The sequence below is a fragment of the Conger conger genome, chromosome 1, assembly GCF_963514075.1.
Source record: "Conger conger chromosome 1, fConCon1.1, whole genome shotgun sequence".
Taxonomy (NCBI): domain Eukaryota; kingdom Metazoa; phylum Chordata; class Actinopteri; order Anguilliformes; family Congridae; genus Conger; species Conger conger.
The window spans coordinates 71,133,004-71,147,324 of NC_083760.1; the positions used below are offsets into that span (position 1 = coordinate 71,133,004).

Below are 14,321 nucleotides of genomic sequence, written 5' to 3' on the forward strand. Positions count from 1 at the left end.
TTGTTTACGGGATCAGCATTTCTCTCTGTGACCTCATGGGGTGACCCCTGGGTAGGGCGGCGTCTGTCTCCTCTCATTAGCTGAAACACATTTCAGTCATCGCAGGTGGAGTGGAGACCTCCTCCTGCCCTTGTCATCGGCACTGTCTCCAGTGATACGGCCCTCCTTCTGCCTTTCCTTTATGTTTATGCAATGGAGAGCCGGTCACTGGGTGATTTAATGAGCTCCCTCTCTGCAGGTTGTGGAGATTACCTCCTGATGGACCTTTGTTGCCTCACATTGATAAGGATGGATTGAATGACCATGGCTGGGACTCTGATTAACACGTGCTCTATACCTAATTCACACTTTCATCTCCAGTTTTTCATCATCTACAGTATAAACTTTCAACAAATAGTGCTGAAAACACATTCAGAAATATTCTACTCCACACATTTAGAACAAGTCTAAACCTGTATTCTTAATGAAGATCATAGAACTACACCAGTGGTCTGCAGTGGGACAGACTGGGTGTTTATGCAGATGGAAGTCAAACTGAGGATTGACAGCACACTTAAATGGAGAATGGATGATTGGCTATATTGACGCTGTACTATACTTAAAGTGAAATGGACTCACAAAAAGCATTATACAAGGCTTGCAACATTCATGGTCAACAGTTATTTCTAGGCCCGGTATAAATGCCACATTAAAATACACATGCATTACAGCCATATCGGTACTGTCCTTCTTCATTCATTTAGTGTATTCAAGGCTTTAGCACACAGCACTTAATAGGTTTTCAAGAGTCCTATCCTATTATGTACACATTAGCATGAGAGTAAAATATTGCACAGTATTGGTACTGTAAATGCCAATATGTCAAGGGCCATCTATAATTTTAACTGTGCATTCAGATGTGTAACACTAATGTGTGTATTCAACTAGCTGCTGTTTACAGAGACAGCCACTAATCCATTATTACAAAGAACAACACAGTGCACAGTAGCGCAGTGCTGTCTCATTATCTCTTCATTAATCACATTGCCATTATCTACAAATAGAGGAAACACTAGCAGTACAACCTTTTAATCATCAACAATGGCTATTGGTTCTCCATTTGTCATGTTCTGAACTTGAGCCAAATCCTTTGTTCCTAAATTTATGATACAATTTTTTTAGTGTTTATACTACTTCTGTCAGTACTCTGTTTAGCTGAGCAGATTGTCTTAATTTCACCACCAGCTTTATTAGTGTGCAGAACCGATAACAAGATTGAAGTCTGGGACCTTTCTTTGCCAAATATTTATTCTCCAGCAAAGGTCCTATGATAGACAGTGATGCCTTGGTCCTTTATGACAAGAAAGGAAACAGATATAACCACTGTGATTTTACCATAGCCACAGTGCTCTCACTGGCATAAGTCAGCACTATTAAATATCCCATAAAATTGTAATCTGGGAGGTAGCTTAAAATACAACACAGGAGAGTGCAGAGGGTCACGCTGAGGAACACAGAACATGAGTTACCTTCTTTGTCCTTGAGATTGTTGAGGTAGGACAGTAGGTCGGCGTTGGCCTGGACACAGTAGACCTCCCTGCTCTGGACACCACCTCCACACAGCCCAGTCTGGTTGCCACGACGTCTGTCCTGTTGACTTAGTAACATGTCCACTCTGCATTCACTCCATTCTGTAGTCCTCCAGCTGTAACTGTGAGAGACATCGACAAACACAATCTCCATCATACGAGTTTTTGACATCTCATTTCATTCTGACATATGCCTGTTTCATCATTCAGTGGCCTGTTCTCCCATGGGTTTCTCTTTAAGCAGACTTTACAGATCTTCTAACAGCCCCATCTATGCTTCTTGTGGGGTGACAGCTTAGAGAATGATTAGCTGTCATTTGTTTTATTGGATTTTGAGATGCTACGTGGGGCAGAAACTGAACAGCAAGAAGCGGATGCTAGTTTTGATTGTAATATGATCTCTTTTCTGAACACTGATAAGAATACTGATAAAACATTGTGAGTGTAACTGAATGACCACACAGCAGTTAAGCAGTGTCCCTGCGAGCAAAAGTCTGACTCTATATGTCTAGAGCTGTGAACATCTAGATGTTTTCACATAAAAGGTGTAACTTAGTATTGCTCAGGTTTTACCTGGAAATAGCCTGGCTTGTCCTAGTTCACATGTAGCCGCATTTTCATCTAAATGCCTTGATGGCATTTCACCGACATTTCACTGACTTTAACACAACAATGTTTGGATATTTGAAATACACATTCAGATTTTATGAACAAGTAACATTACACGTATCCCATTTCTAAAAATGTTATACATACTTAACCTTGATTCTGAGCTTTGTAGTAGTTGGCTCTGCTTTTGGGAGGGATCATTTTCCACTGAGAAAGCAAATGTGCGGCTTACCACTGCATTTACCTTAATTACTGTGTTTTTAAGTGGCCATAGAAGTACCAGAGTTAAAGAATTTTAGCAGCCTCGATTAGACCGTTTACCCTGCCCTCTCAAGAAGGTAGACTCATTTCCAAGTTTCACTGTCCAGAGGGTAACTGCACATGAAGCAGATTTATACAGAAAGCTATGAACTAACCCTATAGCTCCTTTGCAATAGGGTTACATTTTGAACAATAAACACAGAAACACAAAACTACAAAATTCTTCATGACTGTTTCTGTGCATTAAGTTTGAGAGGTGTTGATTTATCCTAGTAGTAATTTAAATCTATAAAAGTAATATTCAGTCAACAATACTGACAAAGCAAATAGTTCTGCATTAACAACATTCCTCGGTTGACATTTATAAAATGAGTGGAACCGAATGTTGCGATAGCAACAGCATTTAAATAGACAATGCCGACGAGAACCAGCCATAATAAACTCTGAGGACATGTTCACAGGTTTGGACCAGCTGAACTTTCTCAGTCCAGATTCAGTGTACCCAATATGAGCTTGAGAACAAAACTTAAGAAATATAGTTCTGTTTTGTTATTTTAAATTCGAACACAATTTTTTCTCATTCATTTCAGCCACACATATAAAAAGGAATTTGACACTTCTAGAAGTTCAGCATATGTGGATTCCAGCTTGATCTTGGAAGGGTATAGTTACTCAAGAAAACACACAATCCCTGTGCTTTCCTCTGTGCTCAGGGATACCTTGAGTGGAAACTCGCATTCTAGAACCTAGTCTTGATTATGGTCACGCTCTGTTGGATGGCTTGGATGGCTTGGATACATCACTCGCAATCATTAGGAATGCTTAACACATATTCCTCCAGATAATGCAAATGCCTATCAGAATTACTGTTTGGAAAGCATGACTAAAGGAGAGACTCTGACAATTTGTGATAGTCAGTAATGCTTTTTGTGGGATATTAATAGATAAAATTGAGGAGTTCCAGGGCACATGTTAGTACAGGAGTAAAAAGGAAAAACAGACAGAGCTACAGGAAACAGTGGAGATGAGGCTTGGGAAAGGGATGATGTGTCAATAACAGCCATCTGTGGGGGATCAGATTAGAGCAGACACGGACGCCTCCTCAGAACTGCTCCATTTGTCACCTCCTCTCTGTCTGGCACCAACCCAATTTCTTGGCTATTTCATCTCAATCTCCGTCCATATGTTCTCATCTTCTGTGCACACTGCACCTCCCCTCCACATGCATTGTTTGTTTTTTTCCCCAGTGCAATATCAAATCAGCACACAGAAAATATTATTGCTGCTGCCTCTGGGTGCAGCCGTATATGCAGTGTGGGGTACTGGTTAAGAGGACAGGATTGAAAACCTTTGTTTCCTAAAATGGGATACAGCTGATGTGCCCTTGAGTAACATGCCCAAACATTAACATGTAAGTGTTCCTGCATATCTGTTACACGAATATGTAGTGTCACTGACTAGCCTTTAGGATAGTTACAGTATCGGTGTACAAATCCATTCGCAAGTATCTCACTTACAGTACTTGCCTCGACTCAGATTTTGCTACTTTCAGATGAGATGTTAACCTGAGGTCCTCACTTTAATGACAGTGGTCATTAAAGATCCCATGACACTCATCTCAAAGAATTGGGGCGATCCCTAGTGTCCTGGCTTAATTCCCAATCTGGCTCTTTCAAACTGACACCTACTGTAATCATTCCCTGATGTAATTGCCAAAAATTGTTCTCTCCCTCTCCACCTCAGTTGATGTGTGATGAGTGTTATGTGGTAAAATGGCTGCCGTGCATCACCCAGGTGGGTGCAACACATCGATGGTGGTTGAGGCGAGTTTCCCCCTCATCACTGTAAAGCACTCTGTTTAGTGTTTAGAAAAGTGCTATATAACAATTGCTTATTGCTGTAAACTCTAAGTGAGCACAATTTAAATGTATTTATATTTAAATATTTCCAACATGCTATTTAGGGTTCCATAGTCAGTTCCTGCATGTTAGAACTGCCATCATGAACGTGTCATTTTTTAACGGGAGAAAGTGATCATTTATAGTCTATTTTCAAAACTACTGATAGCTTCACATACCACCCATACCGCACACAAACCATCATATTAGCACTTGTTTAAAACTACAATAACAAATATTTATAATAACTATGGCTTGTATACATCACTCGCAATCATTAGGAATGCTTAATTCATGGCAATTACTTTATTGGCACGGATAATTGGTTCAGCGAATCTCTGATAATTATTTTACACATGGCTTGACAAAAAGGCTGTTGACCTCTGAGGACTGAGTGCTGACAAAGTAGTGGTCCTTGTAGTCACATTTGAAATGTCTTAAATGCTCTTAAATAGATTTTTTCCTTCTCAAAAGCAGTATAGATAGCTATCAAGCTTGGAGAGGATTCTATATAGGAACTATAATCTATATGATTAATGATTATGAGCACCTGACCTACTTCACATTGCTAATGTTGTCATGTCGACTAGCAATACATTTAATACTAAACAAGCATGTCTTGGTCAATATTTTTTTTTACTCTGTGTGAAAACAAAACTTATTTTTTGGATAAATGACTCTCTCGCACAGAGGAACCAGCACGTTAAATTTAGTTCTACCGAGGCCTCCATTATGTACACAAACACAGGTGCAGCCCAGGGGTGCATTCTCTCACAGTCCTCTGTACATTATAAACTAATGAACACAGAGCTCTACAACTAATGCACAAGCCCATTAAATATCCAGATGATACTGCTGTACTGGGGCTTCTACGGATTGTTTGTGAGAGAAGTCTCAGATTTTTTTGACTGGCGTGAACAAACAAATGTAGAAATTGAGAAAAACCTACTTTAGGCCAAGGCATATATTCCCTTAATTAAAGCTGTAGTTATTGTTAGAGGTTGTCGGAATATAAGTACTTTCGTGTTAAAAAACCTTACAACCGCCAAAATTCAATTCAGTTTTAAGACAATTAAATTCTTAATGTCAACATGGTGTTAATGAGCCCTTTTATGAAAGCTTCATTTGTATCATGTGTGTTTTTAGTGAAAAAACAAGAACAAAACAAATGAATAAAATAGATAAAATAGAACAAGCTGTTAGGACTGCAAGCGATATAATTGGTACAGGTTACAGTAGCTGCACTAAACCAAACCTAATGTGAAATAATGCAAGGCAAATTTTCTTGGTGATGTTAGCCACCCACATCACAACAAACTAAAATAAAAGTAGGTAGGGGAGCGACAACCTATGCCCAAGGACATATGGGAACTCATAACAGCAATTCCAGCAGCCATAAGGTTTTAAAATACTAATTAAATTAGTGTTTTTATGTTGAAGTGGTATTTTTATATGTCTTACTGTACATTGGGTATTGCACAACAGTAAGACATATAAAATATTTTCAAAGATGTTACGGACAACCAAATAAATTTCTATGGAATTGCAAAGTATCACCATCATTTCTTTCATTTGAGTTAAATGGTACGTATGTCATTTAAAAATGCATTTTACATATGAGGTACATGTACAGTAGCAGTCCTGTTTCCAATATTACCAATTATTCACTCTGAAAAAGTGAGACACACAATGGAATTACAACAAAAAGAATAGACCATGTGGCCCTTAGATGCTATTTATAAGAAATCAAATGCAATATAATGTGTCAAGTTTAGTTTTGAAGAATTCCAGAGTAATTGACTCAACTGTAAATCTTGATGCACTCTGTATGTATGTACAGTATTTATAGGTATGTGCAAGGGTATGTGAAAAGATGGCTCGGTGCTTCACATTCCTGCTGCTAGGACCCGGGTTTGGGGGGAAACAGGGGGGTTAAAACAGGCATGGTGAGGCTTACGTTGGACAGGGTGGCAGGCCGTCTCCTTCAGGGGTACAGGTCTCTGACTCCTCCAGCTCAGGACACTCTGCCCCTCCTCCCACAGGGAACTGCTGCACGCGCCGCATGCGTGATCGGTCCCCGCTGGGGGCCCCGGGGTCGTAGCAGTCCCTGGAGCAGGGCCCCCAGTCCGCCCACTCGTCCACCTCGCAGTCCTTAGTGAGCACGCAAGACTGGAACGTCATGGGGAGGGCCTGCTGGACACACAAGCTGAGAGAGGGAAGGGACCAAGCCGTGAGTTCACCAGTCAATCATTCTACTGAGTGAAACCATATTTTTCATTATTTAACTACTATCCACGGGGTAGGGTGGACTAAGGTTGGCCTGGGTTATTTTTTTCAGGTAACGCCAGAATTGGCATCCGCTTAATCCGCTTACAGGTATCTACACTTTAAAATATTTTTAACAGAGAGAGAATATTCACTGGTGCAGATATGATGCACTGCTGCAGTGGTGATGTGGGAGGGCAGCCCAGTATTCACCAATAAACTGTTCAATAGATCACTAAAAACCCTACCAATCAAACAATTACTGCAGCCTAACAATAAAATAACTAAATATACACTCACTGATCACGTAGGTAGACCTGTACACCAACTTATTGTTAATGCAAATACTCAGCCATCTGTGGCAGGAACTAAATGCATAAAAGCATGCAGGTTTTTCAGACCAAATGTCAGAATGGGGAAGAAATGTGATCTAAGTGACTTTGACTTTGACTAAAAACATCCAGTGAGCAGCAGTTCTGGGGGCAGAAGTTATTAATGAGAGAAGCTGACAGAAAAGTGAAAATAACACAAATAACCATGCATTACAGCAGTGGTATGCAGAAGAGCATCTCTGAACACAACACATCACACTAAAAAGTAGATAGGCTACAGTGGCAGAAGATTTAATAAGTCTAAAAAATAAGTCTGATAAATACCTAATGAAGTGCTCACTGAGCATATATTATGAACTGCATAATAGAAAGCCATCCAGTCAATAAATCATTAAGAACAAAGAAACAGATGCAAAAACTATTAAGAATCAAGTAAAATACTAAAACATCATTTTTATTACCAAAAGTGCAGTTATAAAGTCCACATGACCAGTCACTTGGAAAAGAACACTTCAACATTTTTCACCACTTGGCTTTTCCACTTCATCAACTGACAAGCTATTAGACACAATTATACACTCCTTCTCCTCTCCACCCAATTTACAAACATCTAATTTAGAAACTACCACTGCACTTTACCTCAAGCCTTTTCAACCTATATGTGAGGAACAAGTTCCACAATCTTATTTTATCTTTTTTTCAGAAAACAGGGTTTTAAATATGCCTTTGCAAAAAGGCTAACATCATAATGTAATTATGTTGTACAAACAACAATGAATAATCTGTGAGTGAACATTATTTCAAAAACAAACCAAGCCAAATTAAACAGAGAACCACACATTCAATACATACAATTAGCGGACTGTATTAAAATATTAATATGACATATCTTAAATCAATTCTCTTGTGCTAATATTTACAGCATCTATTAACTATTTCTGTGGTATTACCATGTTGAAACATATTAACATAATTATTGATTCATCAAAATAAATATATCTGCAAATTCGATTGTTGCTTTTGTGCACAAATGTGCTGTTTGAGATTTTGTAATCTCTCCTTCTCAGTGGGTGAAGACAGCAGGTTGAAGGACACTAAGCTGTTCCTGTTCGATAAATTGCACATGAATGCTTCTGCCACACAGCTTCAGTAATGCCGCAGACTTTCTAGGCACTGGGTTGGCAACATGTGGTAACATGTTGACTAAATGAGAGTATGCTAGTCATTTACACACTAACATTGTGATCTATTCAATACTCTGCAAGTTCTGCATGTGTTCATCACATAAAGCGCTTGGCCAAGTATGGTGAGGCTCAAATAGATGGAAAAATTCATATCAGAATAAGAAGCACATATTTAGAAGTGTGACAATCAAATTCAGATCAATAAAAGACCCTGTGGGAATGCATTATTGGTTCACTGCACTTCCTGATTATAGGCTCTGCATCTAATTGGCAAAATATTTAAATTGATCCTATGGGAACTTCTGGCAGATATTTTTACCATCTATTTTAAGTGTATTCTGAGTCATTGAGCATTTAAGTTTTGAAGGTTACAGTAGCTCTCTTAATTGTCAAAAGAGAGCAGATATCTAGAGGATAGAGATGAAATGATAAAGGATATGAAAAAAAAGAAGTATTTTCGATGTCCTTCTCCAGAACACTTTTTTTCTGATTAGTGTAATGGCAACGCGTATCACGAGTAGTAGCTGATCTTGCAATAGCCTAACACAGATGATTCCATCCTGTGACCCATTTCACAAACAATTTTGTGGCCCACGAAATGCCCAACCACTCATGAATTAGGTAATCATAATGAGATTCATGTTAAATTGCTTATTTAATTTATGGATTTTGGGGTATATTCCTGCTTGACCCATTACCGGTTTTCATTTACAGTAAAGAGATTCCATAATACCAACCAATCCATTTAATTACCAAGCAAGTAACTAATGACAGCAGTCATGGTTGCATGTTTTAAATGGTTCTAAGCTGAAATGTCATATTTCAGACTACTAAAAAATGAGCCTAGCGTTGTAACTGCACATGAAGAAAAAATATTTTCAGACAGAATGGAAAAACAAATTATAAATAGTGTTTAAACATTGATTGGCCAGATTTACTGAGCTTTTGCTTTGGTGAAAAGTTTGTTCCAATTATTTGAAAGCCAAAACAACTTTGAATATTTCACAACCAGAAATAAACAATTTACAAAATAAATATACATTTATGCTCTGGAGGGCATGCAAGCTGTTTTCATATTTCATACTTCTTTTGAAATATTATATCTCCACTACTGCTGACAATCTGGCACCATGATTGAATGAATAAGCAGATTTAGTACATAATTGATTAAACGTGAAAACAGAAATTATAGAGACAAGGAACATTTTAAGTATGTTTTTACTGTAGCTAAGTGCTATCCTGCAGACTTTAGAAGTGGATATATAATTTGTATCGCAGCCTGCTATGCTCCTCTCCAACTGATGGCCCATTACCACAAATAATAGAGTAAAAGCTTATTGTGTTTTTCCACCCAAGGAATAAAGATAGACTTATTATTTCTTTCACTGCAAGCTGCAATTCAGTCCATGTTACAAAATATGGACCGGTGAGAATAGACTTGTCATATTCACCATTCAGAGAAGACTTCAGAATGTTGGAGCGCACCATTGCATTGACAGCAAGACAGTGACAAAGACACAGCAAATAACCATCTTCCCCTGTCTGTCACTCCCTGACAGCAGAAACAAAACTCACAATGTCACATAGTCATATTCTGTTGTAGACACAGACCTGCAATTAAAAGATCCCAAACAACATACTGAAAGTGATCATACAAGATATATATGTACAAATAGCCACTTTCCGCTGTCTTAGAAATGAACAACCATTACTACCAGCTTAGATTTTACCTGACTGGTATTGTCGGCTTGGTAGTACATAGAATAACGTGCTCTGAGCGGAGACTCACTTGGGCTCTGCGGAGTCCCCACTCCTGTGAATGCAGGTGACCTGCCGGGTCTGGTAGCCGATCTGCAGGTCCCAGAAGCGGGTCTCCAGCCGGTTCTGCCTGTTGCGGGTGCGCTTCTTCTTGATGAGCTCTCGGGTCTCCGGGTCCCTGGCCTTCTCCCGTTTGCGCTCCTTGTTCTTCCTGCGCTTGGCCTGCCGTGCCGGCCTGCTGTGGGGGAGGGAGCAGGAGCCCCACGGCCCCACCTTCAGGCTGTACATGCTCTCCTCCCCCGGGCAGGGCCCGGGCTGGCACGTCTGGAACTGGGTCAGGTTGGGGCAGGAGGACCCCCCGAACAGCGGAGGGGCCAGGACGGCGCGCACGCGGTTCTGCAGGCCCGTCCCGCAGGTCTTAGAGCAGGCGGTCCAGGGGGTGAAGTCGGACAGCACGCAGTCCTGGGGGCAGGGGATGAGGCAGGCCTGCTCCAGCCGCGGCTTGGGCTCGAAGTACTCGCAGATGACGTCCTCAGCGGGGGTCCCGTTGGCCTTCCGCAGGCAGCCCACCTCCCGCGTCTGGATGCCCTCCTCGCCCCGCGTGCACACGGTCGGCCGCTGCCCCGCCCAGGTCCTGAGGGGCACGGGCACACAGTCTCCCCACTCGCCCAGCTTCCAGTCGTACAGCTCTTTGTGCCAGTCGCACACGCGGAAGCAGCTCTGCTGGTTGTCGGGCCGGTCGGCCTGCAGGCAGTTGGTATGGAGGGAGATCCGGCCCTCTATATGGGCACACCACACCGCCCGGCTCTGACTCCCGCCCGGACCACACTCACTGCCCATACACCTGCCCCAGGGCCCTGCACAGGGAACACAGCACAGACAGGTGTCATTAGGAAATAAATGTGCTCCCATTCGTGCTGTCTGATTCCCAATCCATTGTTAAATCTTTCATGCAGAATAATGTTGCTGTGTTTCACAAAGCCAAATAATGGAAGGCTCTTAATAACAGGATGGCAGATTAAATCAAAACAAATGAAATGCCTAGGGCAAACTGAGGGTACGGTTTGAGATAAACACCCAGCATCTTCTGAGAAATAAATCAATTAAAATGAAGAATAGCCAAAAGTGAAACACTTATTCAAAAGCAAGCAAGCAAGAAATCCTCAAATAAACATATTAACAATTATGAGCAATTCAGTAGATTTTTCACCATGACAGGAAGGCATGTTATGTGTAGCCTTATAACCCTGTTCTCCTAATGCATTTCCTCGTCTATATTCTAATAGAGATAAGGACCACTACAATGCACTGCAAACAACAATATTCTGGCAGATTTCTTCATTTGTGATATGCAGGAAGTGATCCAAGACGAAATCAACATACAATATGAAGCTAAAACTAAATTTCAAACAGACCACTTCAAACATTTTTTTAAATGCACCATACACTTCTGCTGAAATCAATAATCTCTTGAATAATGCAAACCATTTTCCTGCCTATAGAGTAGCTTCTTTCTGGACAGATATGCTGGCTGGCTGACTCATCTCCCTCAGAGAGACTTCATAGATACAGTCCCTTAAAACATAATGACATCCCAAAAATGTGTCAAAGCATAATATCCTTACTAAAGTGACAGTGTGAGCTGTTCAGCCAGATTTCAGTTTTTTTCTCAAACAGCTTATTTGTTATATATATTTAATATTCATATAGATTCCACAACTCTGATGGAATATAAAACAGAGGGAGTTTAATATGAAATGAACCTGTAAACATTTTTACGAAAAATTCCAGTTTTAAATTAATCATTACCACAGCAAACTGTGCTTCTTTTAAATACTTGTCTGTTCTAAACGGTAATGAAGTCCATAGGTGTTGTTTTTTCCTGCTCTCCTTGCCAGCTATTTTCTGCTTTCTGAATATATTAACATATGCTTTGCTATTTTTCTAACTCAACTGCTAAAAAATGTGTCTGGTAAAATGCCTTGTGGCTGCACATTAGAAGACACCTCCATTTTTGCATTGCTAATGTGTTTCACTTTGCTAGTTTTATAACTTCTTTACCACACCGCTCCCGAGAGCTCCGCAGGAAAAAAAAGCTTCCAAGGCCTGCTTTCTTTCTCTTGCTGTAAGTGCACAAACATAGATACAGACAAACTGTAGCCTAATCATAAAACAATGCTTGTTAATGAACTATTACTCTTAACATAGCTACAGTACCTGCTAAGTGCTTTAAGAGGCATGTAAAGAAAACTGTTATTTTGAAGCAGTTCATGGATCCATTATGAAAAAGCAAACAGAGGCAAATAAAAACATTAGCTGATGATCCAGCAGGGAGAGTCAGCCCACACTCTCTGAAGAAATGGCTCCAAAAGGTGCTTCTGTGTCTCCATACAGGGACCCTGTATAGTTGAAGGGATCTTTGTCTTTCACACTTTCACTACCGTGGAGGATTCCATAAAGAACTAAAAAGAGGTCCCCAATGAAAACAAGCCAAATATCTTTTGAGTTTATATCTGGTAGGCACACATACTGAAGAATACAGATTATATTATATTACATTATATTATATTATATTATATTATATTATATTATCCATCCATCCATTATCTGAACCCGCTTATCCTGATCAGGGTCGCAGGGGGGCTGGAGCCTATCCCAGCATACATTGGGCGAAAGGCAGGAATACTCCCTGGACAGGTCGCCAGTCTATCGCAGGGCACACACACCATTCACTCACACACTCATACCTACGGGCAATTTAGACTCTCCAATCAGCCTAACGTGCATGTCTTTGGACTGTGGGAGGAAACCGGAGTACCCGGAGGAAACCCACGCAGACACGGGGAGAACATGCAAACTCCGCACAGAGAGGCCCTGGCCGACGGGGATTCAAACCCAGGACCTCCTTGCTGTGAGGCGGCAGTGCTACCCACTGCACCATCCGTGCCGCCATATTATATTATATTATATTATATTATATTATATTATATTATCATTGGCAGTTTATTTTCTTTCTTTCCTTTAATGTTTATTAATGTTACTATGATATTATTTATGATCAATCATTGCTTTTCTTTAAACCTCCAAACAGCTGGCTATTAATAACTGTATATTCCTGTTATTAACTGACTTTTTATGAAACTGTTCACTAACAACTCTCTGTCACATAAACTGCTGCCTGTATAATCCCCTCATGCTGCATATCAACCCATAACCAGTTGAACAACCCGAGGGAGACTGCAGTATTGTAATTCAATGATGTAACTCACTGCTAGTGTTCACAGTAATTTATGACCATGTCACGCATTGACACAGTTATCCTTGGGCCAATGGTAATAAAGGGGTGGGGGGGAATGAAATAATTGGACAACACCCCCCGTCTCCAATCAATTTCATTTGCACGTTGCCTAGGGCTACGTGGCAACTGGGCAGGCGTGTGGGTGAGAGTGTGGTGGTTTCACCCCATGGGTCAGCCATCTTCATTACTACAAAGAAAAAGGGCTTTAGTCTGCCAAAAGCAGGATTATGATTGGCCCACTGTAGTCATGTGAACTGCAAGCCCAAAGGCCAAATACAACAACCCATTAGCACAGTCATCGGCTCTCCCCACTGCCAGTCTGGCTGGTAGTAATTGGCCTCAATTTGTTACTGTGCCAGATTGCCCTGTAAATCCTCATACATGTCTTCACAGAACTGCATTTATTTCTTCTTAAATCAATCACAAACAACTGGCATGATCTATTTTTTTTATATAAGTCCTACTCTTCATTCATTGATTTTCTTTCTTATCTGTCAATTAAACATCCCATGTCAACATCATATCCCCCATCGCACCTGTAGATGATTTTGAAGCTTGTAAGCTTCTGAGATATACTGTAGTCACAAACAAACATGTTCAAAACACCCATTGCTCACAGATAAGATTATGTAGTTTACTTAATAGCTGTCAGAAATAAGGCATGTGTGATAGTCGCTTGGAGAGGGAGGGAAAAATATCAGGACTGTTCCTGGGGCTAATCTTCTCTGGTGTTTGGCAGAAATGAGATCCCTGCAACATCATTTCACCAACAATAATGGGATTCCTCTTTCAAGTCTTCCCTTTCTCCCCTGGTGCCAGTGGGTGGATTTGTGCCAGCATTTACTATGAAAATAGAAAGCAGTGGATTGCCATTTTCTCCCCAAATAGCCCAACCATAAAGGAATTGAACAACTGGATTCTCATTGCATTTCCTTCAGTGCAAAACCTAGCAGCAAACTGAATCTTCAACTGCATTCTATAATATCAAGTATCACGTTACTTCGGCACTGAGCATAAACACATACCTGCCTCTTTTAAATAAGTGTAACAGCAAGATAGCATCACCCTCCTCTTATAAGATACAGACAGAGGATGATCATCTTCTGATTATAGTATCTGAACATTCACTCTTGACTTAAACTTTCTTT

At 40.5% G+C, this 14,321-nt stretch overlaps 1 protein-coding gene across 1 annotated transcript in view; it reads right to left on the reverse strand.

Annotated features, from left to right (window-relative positions):
• The window catches only part of thsd7ab (thrombospondin, type I, domain containing 7Ab), a 112,461-nt gene that overhangs the window by 57,746 nt on the left and 40,394 nt on the right, over nt 1–14,321 (reverse strand). Inside the window, exons 2-4 of the mRNA XM_061245486.1 lie at nt 9,907–10,732; nt 6,294–6,542; nt 1,509–1,690 (exon numbers count right to left, since the gene is read on the reverse strand). Of these exons, the coding sequence (XP_061101470.1) occupies nt 1,509–1,690; nt 6,294–6,542; nt 9,907–10,732 (1,257 nt within the window). The remainder of the gene's footprint in view (nt 1–1,508; nt 1,691–6,293; nt 6,543–9,906; nt 10,733–14,321) is intronic.